The sequence below is a fragment of the Hyperoodon ampullatus genome, assembly GCF_949752795.1.
Source record: "Hyperoodon ampullatus genome assembly, chromosome: 5".
Classification (NCBI taxonomy): Eukaryota; Metazoa; Chordata; class Mammalia; order Artiodactyla; family Ziphiidae; genus Hyperoodon; species Hyperoodon ampullatus.
In genome coordinates, this window is record NC_136918.1 from 2,466,521 (window position 1) to 2,482,040 (window position 15,520).

The 15,520-nt window shown below is 49.6% G+C and overlaps 1 protein-coding gene across 2 annotated transcripts in view; it reads left to right on the forward strand.

Moving 5' to 3' along the window:
- The window catches only part of EPHB1 (EPH receptor B1), a gene marked incomplete at both ends in the record, with an annotated part of 429,284 nt that overhangs the window by 155,562 nt on the left and 258,202 nt on the right, over nucleotides 1-15,520 (forward strand). For both annotated transcript variants that reach the window (XM_079705534.1, XM_079705535.1), the window contains one exon: nucleotides 7,578-8,259. In XM_079705534.1, the coding sequence (XP_079561660.1) occupies nucleotides 7,578-8,259 (682 nt within the window). The remainder of the gene's footprint in view (nucleotides 1-7,577; nucleotides 8,260-15,520) is intronic.

Here is a 15,520-nt window from a genome sequence, read left to right on the forward strand (position 1 = left end):
CCTGCCCTATGCCGCTTGGCAGCCACCCCGGCACCCTGGCTTTCTCGGCAACATGCCGGCAACACTCTTGCTCCAGAGAAGTCTGTTCTTCTTCCCTGAGCCTGGGGTGCTGCTTCCACGTGTGCCCTCCAGGCTGGGGGCCCCTGAGTGTCATTCAGATCTCTACCCAAAAGGAGACCTCTGACAACCCCACTGCCAGCTGTCACTCGCTAACCCCTTACCTGCTCCTCAGTAGTATTTAACACTGTTCAACTTTATAGTATTAATTTGTTTGCTTGTTCATCTGCTGGTTTGCTCCATTAGATTATCAGGCCCATGGGAGCAGGACTTTGTCTCTTAGTCACTGCTGTGTCACCAACACCTAAGACCACTACTTGGGGATGTAGTAGGTGCTCAATTCTTTATTTAAAAAATGAGTTTGGGCTTCCCTGGTGGCGCAGTGGTTGAGAGTCCGCCTGCCGATGCAGGGGACACGGGTTCGTGCCCCGGTCCGGGAAGATCCCACATGCCGCGGAGCGGCTGGGCCCGTGAACCATGGCTGCTGAGCCTGCGCGTCCGGAGCCTGTGCTCCGCAACGGGAGAGGCCACAACAGTGAGAGGCCCGCGTACCGCAAAAAAAAAAAAAAAAAAAGAGTTAAATAAACTGGGTTGGAAACAAACCAGAATAGCCTCTTGTTAGACTAACAGAGGCCAAAATGCCAATTTCAATGATTTCCGTCCTCATCTTAAATAGCAGTGTCCAGAGGAGCGCCCCCTCCTGGACAGGCCCTGTAGAGGTGGCTTATTCTCGGCAGTTGCTATGATGAAACACCACGGCAGCCACTGGGCACTCTGGGAGGGGCAGGGCCGGCCCAGGGAGGTGCAGCGGTCCAAGGAAGGGCCAGCGATCATAGATCTTTCCAGAACTCCATGCTTGGAACTGTCTTCAGAGGCATAAGTAGCATCATCCCTCTTCTTAACTTCATTTTATAGTGGTTCTTCACTTTTGACCAAGAACTAGTGTTTCTTAGCTTGCTCATCCATCTGACTCATCAGATTGTGCTCCAGAGGACCTTTGCCTGTTTCCGAAATCCAAACCCACCCTTGGAGGATAAAGAATGTGTTAGTGTTTCTGAAGGTTGTTCTAGAAGGGCAGTGTCGATGGACCAGTGGGTAGAGTTCATGGCAGTGGTTTTGAAGGAGAACAGTGTGTTCTGTACACACATATGCACACAATCGGCCAGACAGCAAATGCCAGCAGACACTCGGGGGCTACTCTAGAGCAACAGACCTGCAGGTTCTGACTCCAACAAGCCAGTCTGAGGAATCGAGATCTTGGAGGAACCTACCGGGGTCTTTATCGTACATCAAAGTCCTGATCTGAAAGCCTGAACAAGTAGTTTCTAATGGGTGTCATTGTTTTCTTCATTATGTTTATCTCAAGGACAGGTGGTCCATTGGCATCAATAATAATGCCCTTTCAAAGGTTGTTAATATTCTGCTGGTTGTGCAAGGCTGCTTTGTTTCTTCTTCTCCCAGGGACAAGTTAGCCTGGTGGCACCTGCTATAAGTCCCCGGCCAAGGACCAGGGGCTGAGGAACAGACCAGGAACTTGCTCATTCCCTCAATTTGTCAGTATGTATGGAGGGCTAGGCACTGGGAATATCAGGAGGTCCCTAACACAGTCCAGCCTTCTAGGGGGCAAGTCCACGTTGGGGAGGGTGGGTGGCAGTTGGAATTGTGAGACTGCAGCAGGACTGCAGAGCAAGGAGGTGAGTTCTAGGAGGTTACCGGGAGATATCCAGCAGGCAGCTGCATAAACAAGTCTGGGCACTGGAAAGAGGTCAGTGATGTACTGCATGGTGGTTGCAGCCTTGTGTGTGACTGAGATCACCCAGGATAAAAGGTGAGAGGAGAAGGGAGTGAGGGTAGAGCCCCAAGAAACCTGTGGATTTCACTGGTCCCAGACATCGCTGAATAAAAACGTCATCATGTAATACCAGTGTTGCAAAGCTAAATGCACAGAATTATTTCGCTGTCGACAGAACTGATAAATTAGTCAAAGCATAATTCCCTGTCCTCAAGGAGCTCACATCCTGGTAGCAGAAACCAAAGCAATTAACGAATCGTTCAAAGCAGTGTATTATCAAGTGCTAAATTGTGTGGAATAGCTCAACCATACTTTAAGCATTTGGGAAGATGGTAGCTGAATATAAGCTGGGAAGGCATCATGGGAGAAATAAGACTTGAGGTCCCTCAAAGGAAAGGCTGCAGAGAGAGCTAGGCTCTGCCACCCATCAGCTGCCTGACTCCAGGCCACTATTGTGTCTCTGGGCCTCAGTATGCCCATTTGTCAACAAAAGGTCTGGGTCAACATGACCTATAGTGGCTTCCAGCCAGGCGGTCATTCTCCGGTTCTGTGTCTTGGAGGAGTTGAGATGGGATGAGGATGGAGTAGAAGAAAGGCTTCAGAACATTAGCAGCAATATCAGGAGACAAAAATGGGCACCGTCTCTGAGTGATGGGAGAGGAAGTGGCCCTAGCTTGAGCCCTGGCTGTCTCTTGCCTGGTCTGCTGTCATTACTCTCTGACCAAACAACAAGCCAGGGCATGAGTCCAGGCATGAGGTAATGCTAGCCCTAGGGCATGGCCACGGAAAGCAAAAAAGAGGCCAGATAGGAAGAACTTTGTCCTGGAAGAAATGGCAACTTGTGGTGACAAATTGGGCATGAAGTTGCCAGGGGCACACTGTCTGTGGATAATAGAGACCAGGCCAGCATTGTTGGGGGTTGAGGCGTAGGCTGGACCAGAAAACAAAGAGTGTTTTTCAGAAAAAGCTATGTTAGTTATTAGTTACATGTCATAAAATTTACTCATTTTAAGTGTACAATTCAGTGATTTTCAGTACATTTACAGAATTGTGTAATCATCACCACGATCCCATTTTAGAACGTTTCCATCACCCCCAAAAGGATTTTTCATGCCCATTTGTAGTCACTTTCCTTTCCCATCCACGGTCTCAGGGAAATACTAACACTTTTCTGTCTATAGATTTGTCTTTTCTGGACATTTCATGTAAATGGGACCCTGCAATATGTGGTCTTTTGTGTCTGGCTTCTTTCACTGGGCATCAGGTTTTAGAGATTGTTGCATGTACCAGTGCTTCCTTCTTTTTTTACTTCCAAATAGTATTCCATCGTATGGCTACATTGCATCATTTCTGTCATGCCAATTAAAAATGTATGGAGCTGAATTGATCAATCTGTTCATTTATGGCTCCTGAGTTTCATGTCATAATTACTATACTTACATTGTCGCCATAGTTTCTTTTAGTATTTTTATGGTTTCATTTTTAGTGTTTAAATCTTTGATTCACTGAGAATTTTTTTCTGGAGTAAGGTAGGAAATATGGATGAAAAGTATGTGTTCTTTTCCAGATGGCTACCCAGCTATTACAATGATTTAAAAAAATGATTCACCTTTTCCCCACTGATCTGAGTTGTGGCCAACCCTTTAAATGTTGAGAGAAACTACTGATTTGACATCTAAAACCTTCCGCCAGTTACACTGCCACCAATAGGCTTGGGAGTGGCCTTTTCTCTTCATACTTATGGAGACTTGATACTTTATCTTTTTAATTTTGTGCCAATCTGATAAGCAAATTACTGTGTTTTGTTGTTTTACTGGGAGGAGATAATTATAGAAAGGAACACAGGAGGCAGTGTGTCAAATGCCTAGAAGTGGAGGCTGAGAAGCTGCCACTGAACGGAGACCTTTAGTAGGAAATTAACTTTGGAACAGGCAGTGAGAATGCGTCACAGAGACTGGAGCCAGCACAGGTCTTGGGTAGAAGAAATTGGGTCTGAATATCAATGGGGTCATATATCCAACACTGGTGAAACTCCCCCTTTTTAAGGATCTGGGAAGCGGTGTGCCCGGGGACACAGGGTACCTCAAAGCCTGGCTGGGGAGGCAGGCCTGATGCATGAAAGGGTGTTAAGGGAACACACTGCCCCTTGGGTCTGGTTAAAGCAGCCTCTCTGTGTCCCTCCGCCCACCCCCCACCCCCACCTCGGCTGATGAGAGCCTAGAGCTTCTGCTGCACCAAGCTATATTTTCAGTGTCCACTGGTCTGGTCCAACCCACCATCATCTCTCACCTGGACTAGGACAGTGATGTACATGTCCCACTCATACACTCGTCCACCCCAGTCTCTACTTTGCATCAGAGAAATCTTTTAAAAACTCAGCTCTGATCACCTGATTTTCCTCCTTAAAACTCATCAGTACCTTCTAGTTACCCTCAGGATGAAATTCGAAGTTCTCTACCGGACTCATCCTCTCCCCAGTCTTCTTCCTGCCACCTCCAGCTTCTTATGACTCTTATTCCTCAGTGGTGCCAGGACACTTTCCCCACCACAGGGCCTTTGCACTTGCTGTCCCTGGGCCTCGATGCTCCGCCCCTTCTCTGCCCCTCTCTGCCCCCAGCAGATGCACACTTTTCCTGGCTAACTTCTATCCATCCGTCCCTCTCAGCTTGGAGGGTCTTCTCTGCCAGACCTCTGTATATCAAGTACACCCCCCCTCACTTGACATCCTGAAATGTTTCCTCACAGCAGTTAGCACAATTGAAATAATTTAGTTATTTTAATAACCATTTGTCTAATTTCTGTTTCTCTCACTAGATTATAACCTTCATATTTCTGCATCCCCAGTGGCTAATGGAATGCCTGGCATAAAGTTGGCATTCAGTAAATATTTTTTTCATTGATGGATGAATGAGGTAGAACTATAAAGCAATGACACTGATTCCAAGTATCATAAACAAAGAATAATGTCTGTCCTCCCTGCTGGGAATGCTATTCCACGCTCATCTCGATTTCCCCAAACCTTCTCTTTCAAGGCCCCCAATCCTAATTGCCACTAACTTGGAGAGCTTTTGTGCCTCCTCCAGCCCCCTCTGATTGCTATATTTCAACCCCCCGTACCACCCACGGGCAGGAGAAGAATGAAAAAAGGAAAGAAAAAGACTCCATCATGGCCTTTTCCTGAACAACGAGGAGTTATTTTCCTTTCTCTCAATTTCTCTCTACTCTTTCCCTTTGAATATACAGCTGTATTCCCCCTAATTTGCTTTGATTGCTCCCTTAGGAGTTGTGATGGAATCAATTAGACCCGTAGATTTTTATGACTCCAGGTCACCCAGTATGATTCCTCATTTTACAGATGAGAAAACTGAGGCTCAGAGAGGTTAATGTTTGAAACAATTACTTCTGTCAGGTCTTATCATACCGATCAGTGTCATTTTCTAAGACAAATGTTCGCAATATCCCAGCTGCCCAGGAGCGTAAATCCTCATTCTGTCTGTTTAAGGGTGTACTGGTGGTGATAGTCTCAGAGCTAAGGTGAGCCCCCAAAGGTGGGCTTCCTGTCCTGCTCCCACACAGCAGAGCTGCCTTAGTCTTGGGTGGGTCAAGGTCCCCACCCTAATTGGGGCCTCAAGCTTCACCTGTGCGTTGACAAAGGAGCCCCATGTTTGTGCTGAGACCTCATACAGCCCAATGAACTGATGGATCGTGAGACCTGCTATGTTTAAACAATTGCAGAGCAGAAAAAAAAAAAAAAAAAAAAAAAAAATCCTTTCCTTCCCTCAGAAGTCATGTAGGGTCAACTGGGAAAATGTAATTTCAAAACAGCCATGGGAGAGAGGCCTGACAATTTGAACTGAAACAACTGTCAGCGATGACTTCTCCCTAATGTATTTGCTCTCTGGTTCCAAAAAACCAGGCAAGCAGAACATAACTTTAATGAACACATTTAAATAGAACATAACACAATCTAAAGAAGGAATAAAAAGTGGTTCCTCAACGTCTAAAGATTCAATAAGAAATGAAGCAAGGTCTAGGTGCAGTTGGCTGTGTGTGAGGATCCCAGAAGGAGCCCACCAGCTAGAGAGGGAACTGGGCCCCCTGAGAGTGTGGGAGGGGCCTGAGGAGAAGGAGTGGCCATGGGGGTCACTGTACAGGCCTGGGTGGGTGGGGCCAGCTCTCCACGTACCCATCTTTCCTCTGCACCATGCATGCCTGGTCTTCAGAAGCCCCCGTACAAGTTGAAAGGACAGCCTGGCTTTGCCTTCCTGCTCCTACAGATAATTAATTCTGTGTAAGAAGAAATTCTGGTATATTTCCCATGTACACTTGATTAGCTTTTAGCTCTTTTAATAAAGAATTCTAATTTAGATATTTCAAGTCCACACTGTGAATAATAAGCAATTAATACAATATTTAAAGAAATGGCACTTGTTTGTTTGTTTGTTTTTTTTGTCACCACTGCTAAATAGTCAAGGACCTTGACCTATTTTCTCTTTTCACTTCAGAAGTTGAATTTCTTCTGCCCTTTATTTACTTCTTTAGCAAACACATTGGAACCTCCTGGGAAGACCCCCAGTTCTTGAGGTCAGCGTCCTGAGAGCTCCCCGGTATGGGCAGCTGCTTCCTCTCCCGGCACAAGGAAGAAAGAATGACCCAGCAACTCTTCTTTGACCCCTGGCCCAGAGTGGCTCATTAAGGAAGCTGTGTCTTTATGGACCCCCTCCCTTATTACCTGTTACTGAAATAAGTTACTAGGTGAATTTCTTTGGCCATTCAAAGCACTAGTTTCTATTTCCTCTCTTTCCCATCTCCTTTGTGGCCATGGGACCACGGGTGAATTGCATGATGTCTTTTCACCTGTAAATTGAGGATGATAATCTAGTTGTATGGGGAACTGTTGAGACTATTGAGAGACATCACTTACTAAATGCATTTTTCCTCCTCTCCTTCCAATCTACAGGACTGCTAAAAATGAGAGCTCTCTTTTCCAACATGAATCACAATAGTCTCTCCCTTATTAAGAAGCTTTCCTTATTCCCTAAGTAACCCCTTCCAGCATTCTCTTCCATCACATCTTTGTTTGACGTGTGTGCACAATGATGCTTAATTTGCTTCATTAAGGATCTCTCTTAGAATCTCTACTCTTATCCACTTCAGTCTAACTTTTTCAGAGATTGATGTTATAAAACAAAAGTTTATGCGAATCTAAGTTTATTGAACAATTCTGAAAAGCTTTATATTCATATGCTTTTTGGAGATATAAAAGTGTTTCACCACAATAAAGAAATTAGGTTCAGAAATGAGAATTTCCCAGGTGGGGGTGTCATGTGGTCAGACCCGTAATACACAGAGTGACTGTTGCGAGCAGAGGCAGTGGCATTGAAGATGAAAGTGCCTACCACTGCACGGGGCTAAGAGCTGCAGGTGGTCCCTTGGATGTAATGAGTCATTGTCACAATGAGAGCTGCGGGTTAGATGAAGGGAGGCTTTCTAGGGTGAAGTCTTATATTTTGGGGTGGGCTGCAGAGAAGTCTTCCGAAGTCTGCTTATAAGGAGACCTTTAAAAGCAAGTTCACATTAGGTGCGTTCATTTCTCAAGTCAAGCAGCCAGACTGGTGAGCTCGTAAGGCCCCCTCCAGTGCCAGGCTTCTCCTCCGCTCTTCCTCTCCTTGTCTTCTTACTCTCTATTTTGTGTTTTTCATGTGTGCGCCTGGCCTGCTTGGTACAGTGGGAAGAAGTCAGTGGCTATGATGAAAACCTGAACACCATCCGCACCTACCAGGTGTGCAATGTCTTCGAGCCCAACCAGAACAACTGGCTGCTCACCACCTTCATCAATCGGCGGGGGGCCCACCGCATCTACACGGAGATGCGCTTCACTGTGAGGGACTGCAGCAGCCTCCCCAACGTTCCAGGCTCCTGCAAGGAGACCTTCAACTTGTACTACTATGAGACTGACTCTGTCATTGCCACCAAGAAGTCGGCCTTCTGGTCCGAAGCCCCTTACCTCAAAGTGGACACCATTGCTGCAGATGAGAGCTTCTCCCAGGTGGACTTCGGGGGAAGGTTGATGAAGGTCAACACAGAAGTCAGGAGCTTTGGGCCTCTTACGCGGAATGGTTTTTATCTTGCTTTCCAGGATTATGGAGCCTGTATGTCTCTCCTTTCTGTCCGTGTCTTCTTCAAAAAGTGTCCTAGCATTGTGCAAAATTTTGCAGTGTTCCCAGAGACCATGACTGGGGCAGAAAGCACATCTTTGGTGATTGCTCGGGGCACCTGCATCCCCAATGCAGAGGAAGTGGACGTGCCCATCAAACTCTACTGCAACGGGGACGGGGAGTGGATGGTGCCCATCGGGCGCTGCACCTGTAAGCCTGGCTATGAGCCTGAGAACAGCGTGGCCTGCAAGGGTAAGCCCTGAGGCTCTTGAGGCCTCTACTTCCTGCCCTCCTGGGGCAGGGCCGAGTCAGCAAAGGTCCCTGCCTCCAGCTCGGGGTCATAAAGGAACAGAAGGGCCTAATGGCTTCTTCTAACGTTCTGGGGGGAACCTCCATCTCCAGTGCTAGGCCTGATGATTTTCCAGTTGTGTTCAACTGGATATCCGTATTTATGGTGGGGGGAAGAGATGGGGAGAGTTCCAAATGGTGGATAATAACTTAATAACCACTCAGGTATATTTAGTTTTGGGGACACTGGCACTCATATTCTCCTTTTCTCTCTCTTTCTCCCTCTTTCAGACACACACACACACACACACACACACACACACACACCCACACACACACACGCATCGAGTCCAGCCCCATGCTCTGAGGTGTGGATTATTTGGGTTGCCATAGACAAATCACTCAAGGGTAACTGAGAAATGACTGAATTTGGAAAATATTTTCGTTCATCTCAGTCCAGCTCCCACAGCACTCAGCTTGGTACCAAACCCATGTAGCTCATTAACTCAAAGCCCCCTAGCTTGGCTGTCTTCCTCCAGGGTCTCAGTGCCAGGCCCTGGGGCAGGAATGGGGTCTAGCATTAGTAGGTCCTGGAAGGAGGTGAAGCTGTTGGAATCGAGGTGGGACAGTACTGTGTGTTCTACTACCTGTGCTTCAGGATGATACAGAGTGATGGCGACTGTGCAGATGGGGGTGTCAGGGTACCCTGTGCTCACACTGGCCCTCCTCAGTCCAGGAGAGCACGTGTGCAATACATGGCAATAAACGTGCTGAACTGACTTGAGACTCAATCTTCTCTGGGAGTTAATAGAGGGGTCTAGAGGGTCCATGGCTCATCTGTTGCCTGAGTATATGGAAGCTGAACAGGAGGGAATCCAAAGTTGGGGAAGAGAAGACTGTTTTCCTTTATCTTTTGCTTGTGGCTTTCAAAGTTTCAGATTCTTTCAAGAGCAAGGCTTCCCATATGGACCTCAGAAACCACCTTGACCCTAACTTCTTACGAGGGGTGCCCCAGTCCTTTGGGGACAAGTTGGAGGCGGGGGGGTGGCTGTGGTTACTCCTTCTTCTCCATCATGAGCTTCATTCCAGCTGTCCCCCGTCATCATCCCCACCCTGCCTGAACATCAGAACACCCCTTGCGTGTCTCCTTCCCCACTTACCTTGCTCGCCAAACACCTGCAGGCAAAGCACCAGGCACAGGATTGCTAATGCCCACCTGCTCTGTGATCCTTTGGACTCAGCTAATTGCCTGGGCTGGGGCACTCACACAGCCTTTCTGAGGGCTGCTGAGAGTGGAGAGCTGTGCCTTTGTGTGTTTATTGGGTTTCTTGGTTATGGTACCCGTGATGGATGATGTGGAAATGGTGGGGAGAGAGTGCCAGATCAAGTGATGAATCAACGCAGTCAGGTTTAAAACCAACCCAGCCTGGTCCCACAGCGCTCCTCTTTGTCCCATTGTTTGGGGGTGGGAGGGAGGTGCCCTCTTGGGCATGTGTCAGGGTCTGAGTGGAGACCCAGGCCCCAGGCTGGGTTCTTAAAGGCGCAGGTGCAGCAGCTGCCAGGCATGCTTGCAATAGCACGGGTGATTTCTCCAGGCTTCAAAGGGTTGCCACACTGCACTTGCTGGCTGGGGCCCTCTTGTTTCCCATTATTTCCTGAGCAGAACGGCAGGAACCAGAGCAAGCACTGATTGGTTCTGATTTAATTGGGACTCTGGGAACAGGCTCTCATTTCTCTGGGCTAATTGGAACTTTTCTCTTTTGGGGGGTTCTTGTGTCCCTGTTGCTTGTCCGTCACCTCCTGTGGTTGTCCTGGGAGGGCCTATGGGGACAAATATGTAAATCCAAGTGGTTACTTTCCATCCTCCCTACTCAGCCCCGCCCTCCTCCTGACTTTTGGTGGATGTTCCTGATCTAGAGCTGTCATGAACCTGACCTGACTTCACAAACTACTTGTTGCAAACTCACTGGAAGCTGGAGGAGATGGGGAGCCCAGGACATCATCACTTTGCCATTTCAGAGGCACAGGCAGCCACATTTTGGTGGCATTTCTAAGAGTGGAGAGTGGAAAGCCAGGTGGCATCATGGGTCCTGCAGCCCAGCGGCCTGGCTGAGCTCAGTGCCCTAGAAAGGCAGAAAAGCTCCTTTTCTTCTGTCTCAAGAACTTTAAGCTGAATCTTCCAAATTCTTTGACCTTGGCTCTGCTGGTAACCGGGGCTTGATGGCTGAGCCTGACCTCCCTCCCCAGGGCTCATAGCAAGGGGCTGCCCTGGGAGGTAAATGGGCCTGGGGCATAGGTGGTGATCTTGGGAGGATTCTGCACCCTTTGGATGGGGATGGGCAGTGCATGGGGAGGTACCTGTAACTAGTCCTTGGGGTGTATCTTCAAGAGAAGGTGCTCAATTCATTTTGGATGCTCATGCTGGGGGGGTGTCAGGTGGGCACTGTGGCCCTTCACAGCAGTTCTGGGGTGGCCTGCCTAGTACAGGTGATTCTCCTGAGGCAAGAAGCATGGAGATTGGTGGATGCAATAGAGACCTGTAGGTGAGAAAGTCTTGTGAGCTTCCTTCCATCAGCTGTCCTGGTAGGACTGGAGAACGAAGGCAAGGTGCTCTCTCCCAATACAGCCCTGAGAATTGATGCCTTGGAGCCCGGCTGGGAGAAACCTGGATGGTTCTGTGATTCACAGTTATGTTGATCTGATTAACTTTCTTTTCCGGATATTTGAATCTGAGCCTCTGCATGTGTCAAATCTATGGGGTGACAGAAAGAATATCTTTTATATTGTTTTTCTGGCAGTTCAGACTTTCATCACAGGCAAGAATCGTATTCTGACTTTTCCCTTTGCATCCGCTAAACCCTCTCCTGTCAAAGACATGGTGACCAATTTCTTGGTTCTTCAGAAGCATCTGGGGACCAATTAGGCAGCTCAACCAGCAAAGAGTGGTCCTGGCCTAGAGCTGTTCCTGTTGTGAGGAGGGAGGGTGCTGGAAGGAAGGGGTGGCAAGCAGAGGAAGCCGTGGGGGGAGCTTGCACAGCAGGCCGTGCAGCGAGCGGCTCACACACTTTCTAGAGGTCTCCACGGCCCAAAGCCTCTTCCAGACCCATCCTTTCTGCACACGTAGGTTGGACTGATCAGGCAGAATCACAGCAGCCTGTTGACCCCACCAGTGACTCTGACCCCATCATGCATCTATCTCTGTGAAATTGTTAATTACTAGGAAAATGGCCTATATGCCCCACTTTCAAGTTTTATGCTCTTAGTTTAGCAGATTAGTGAGAGATCGTGGATTTGTCGTTCCCAACCTGCATGCCTTCCCTGCTCAGGTGGATGGCTAGGTCCATTCTCTTTGTGAGTCCCTGTAGCCTAACTGTCCCTGGGCCAGGGAGGCCAAGAGCTGGTGCTTGGCAAGCTCCCTCTGTGCTGTGGAGCCTAAAATGTTGCATCAGCTAAAGTTGGTCTCGGGGGTCAGCTAAGATCATTCCAACTCTGGATGTTGGCAGGGCCTTGGCAGCTCCTGAAGAAGAACAGAGCTGTTCTCAGCTGTTCTCTGTCCCCCGTTTTGTGTCTCTTCTGCTCCTTAGCATCCATCAAAGGCCTGTCTTGGGCCCTACAACCTCATGGGCACTGTGTGTGCAGCCCTTCCCCTCCGCCCCCCTGCCCCGCTCCTCAGCCACACTTCCCTGCCCCTCCCCCCAGGTCTCTTCTTCCCTCCTTCCCTCCCTCCAAACGGGGACTCTTTTCCCTGGTAATTTTCCACCTACATGTAAATTCCTTCATGCCTGGAAACCCAAGGGACATTTTGAACCTTTCAACAGTTTTGGCACCTTTGTCAACCTGAGCGGCCGAGATGAGCCAATCTATAAGCCTGGGGGAGTCGAGACAAAAAATCGGCAGGATTTGAAGGGGGAGAAAAATGTGTCTAATTTAGCTCCTCTTGGAAAAAAGAAGTTTCTGGGGCCTGTTTCCACCTCCCTTCATCCTGGGTGTTGAGAGAGAAACTGGGGGCCTGACAGAGCGTGTGTGTGTGTGTGTGTGTGTGTGTGTGTGTGTGTGTGTGTGTGTGTGTATGGTGCTGTGCTGGTGGCTGCATTCAGGGGCACTGATGAACCTTTTCTTCTCTGCTCTCTGGCCCATCAGCTGTTGGCTGGTGACCGAGACGAAGGCCACAACCTAGACGCCTCCTCTCAGCCCCAGGGAGACCCGCTCTGCGGAGCCCAGGGTCATTAACACCACAGCCCGGTAAAATGAGCTTCATAATAGGATCGCCCAACGGGCTACTTCATTGAGAAACCTCTCGGGCCTCCATGGTGGCCCTGCCCAGCGCCCTCCAAGAGGCCTCCTATGTAATTGGCTGGATGTAATGGGCTGTGACACCAGCATGAGCAACAGTAAACAGAGCTGGAAGGATGCCCTCTGCCTCACTGACTCCAGCACACGGGGCAGGGGTGCGTGGTCCCAAACTCTGGTGGCGGCAGGGGACAGCAAGGAGAACAGGGGAGAGGGGCAGCTCTGGGTTCCAAACCCCTTGTGCTCTGCATCGCCCCTTCTGCCTTTGAGGGACAAGGATAGAAGCAATCATGATTCTCCCAGGTCAGCGCTAGCGTATAGAGAATGTTCGGGGCATGATAGCTGTCCTGGAAAGAAGTCCATGACTTAGTAAATATTATCAAAGATGATGACGAAGGCACCATACAGTCATTACTGAGTCGGTGTGGGCAGTGGAGACATCATGGGCTGAGCAGTTCAGCTGCGGCTCTGGGTCCACCACTATTGCACCATGAAGAACCATCGAGCCTGAAACAGCCCAAGCCGGGGGGTGGAAGCAAGGGTGGGGGTGGGAGTGGGCAGGATACGGAGAGGCCATCTATTCTGACTGCCTCATTTATCCATGGAGAGAGGGCAGCCAGAGGGCATCTCTGGATACCAATCCAGGGAGCCCTGTTGGGTAATGTCAGAGCTGGATCAAGACCCAGGTCTGGGAGGCCACCATCTGCTTTTGCTTCTGAGTCTGGTTTTTGTTGAAATTAACCGTCCTTGGACGCACAACATCTGTTTCCAGGAATATCCACCCCTCTCAGCTGTTTTCCCATGAACACTTTCTCTGTGTCTGTGTCGTCCCTTGTTTTATCTTGGGTCCAGGCACTCCGTGGAGCTGTGCTCTACAGTCATACATTTCCGCACTGTACAGCACAGGGCTCCACGTTGACTACCCCCATCTTCTTTTTAATCTTTCTGGGGGCAGTACCATCTCTCCAGATGTTCTGACATGTTGACGTGCCTGTGAGCCATCCAGAGGGGCATGGCATCTGGGCGGAGGTGGGGGGGTGGTGGTGACACCAAGCTCCCTAGGAAGGGTGAGGTCTAAGGCTTTGTGCTTCCAGAAGAGGACAGGGGGGATGACAGGGCTGTGGGCTGGAGGCCCGATTGTGGCTCTGTAATCAACATCAAGGAACAGCATGGGCCCCGAGGGCTGGACCCAGGCTCATGCAGGGCTGTGGTCACACTTACCCCCTTTGCTTCCTGTCCCCAACTCTCTCTGGAGCTGGACAGCCCCTGTATGCAGAACCTGAGCACACCCATCTGCACAAACATCCTTGCCTGGAGGGTGAATCACCACTTTTGAGTTTGAAGCATGGAGATGAAAACTCCCACTGAATCTGAGCTTGCCTGGAGCTGGGACCCTCCGTTCTGGACCACAGGAGCTCTGATGATCTGAGCTCTGTTTCCACGGCTTTGGCCCATTGACAAGCTGTGTTGACAGTGCCCTGATGCTCCTGGACCTCAGTTCTCTCTCAAGGCAGTGAGGTGAAGATCCCGAGAAGAGTCAGCTCAGGGCAACTGCAAATGGAATGCATTCTGTTTGCACACCGCCAGGAGCAAGCCTTATTTTGCCAACAGGGCCATGGCAAGGACATTGAGAGAGGGACACCCTGGCCTTTCCCTAGGGGAAGGGTCTCCGTCTGTAGATGTCCTGTCTGTACTGTCTTTGCTGGCTAAGAGCTGGAGTACCGGTTACCTGGTCAGGCAGCTGCAGCTGAGCCTTCCACTTTTGTTTTAAGGGCCAGTTAATGAGGCAGGGCAGGAAAACCCCAGAGAGATGTGGCTTAGGACAGAGGAGTATGTCTCGATCTGCTTGGGGCCCCGGGAGCTATCCTGTATGACAGGGAGCATCTTGCCTTCCTGTGTGCCCACCCAGCCTGCCTCATGAGGAGTCTGTGCAGCTGCAGGTGTACTGGGTTCACCCTCTCGTGTGTGTGTGTGTGTGTGTGTGTGTGCGCGCACGCGCGGGGACACTCATGACCCAAGAGGTTGGGAGGAAATCAGCTCAGCTGCGTCAGGCCCTGGAGAGGTTGGTGAGGGTTAGGAGGCACTGTGGGAAGCCTCAGGAGGCTTCTTGGAATCACAGGACAGAAATTTAGGGCCAGGGAGGGCCAGGAGCAGCCCTAACAAGGGTTTTCATTGAGGGTGGGACCGGTTCAGGAGAAGGGCTGCATCAGGCCCTTCAGTTTCTAGCTTGTCCCTGGCATCTGTCTGGAATATCCCACCAACGCTGTGGGCACATAGTGCCCCTAGTGGGGGCTGGAGTTACTTGGTCTTCAGGTATGACCCTTGGGGCCTGCTCAGGTCACCTCCTTGCAGGCCTTGGCAGTTCTGGCCTCCCATTCCTCAGTCTAGTTGGATTCCACTTGTGAGTTCCTGTGGATGGAGTGTCTCTATGCTCATTCTTTCTCTAGGTTCTTATTAGACGCCTACTGTCACCAGGCCCTTTATACTTATACACTCAGATGAAGAGATTATCCTTCTGAGAATCTGCTAGATTCTTGGCTCTTAGAAAGCACTTGCAATACCCAGAGGGCAAGGAGGACACAAGTGGCCTATGGAGGGTGGCCCCTCCCAGCTAGGTAAGGCCTCTAAGCCCACCGGATGACACGTGCTTTGCTTTCCCACGGCGGTCCCCCAGCCTGCTCTTAGACACCACCAGGGATGGGACACTCTGCCTTCCTGAGGCAGCCTGGTTCATCACGGAGCCCTTCTTTCTAGGACTGAAATGACTCAGGGGCCCACCGCTCTTGTTCCTGGGTTGGAACTTTTAAGCAAATCTCCCTTATGCCAAGTTACCTTTGGTTGTTGTTATTTTTTAAATGCTTTGAACAGGTAGAACATATGAAATTAAGTTTCCCTTTGACTCTGGTCCTGATCGGGTCCCTCACTGTTTTAGTTT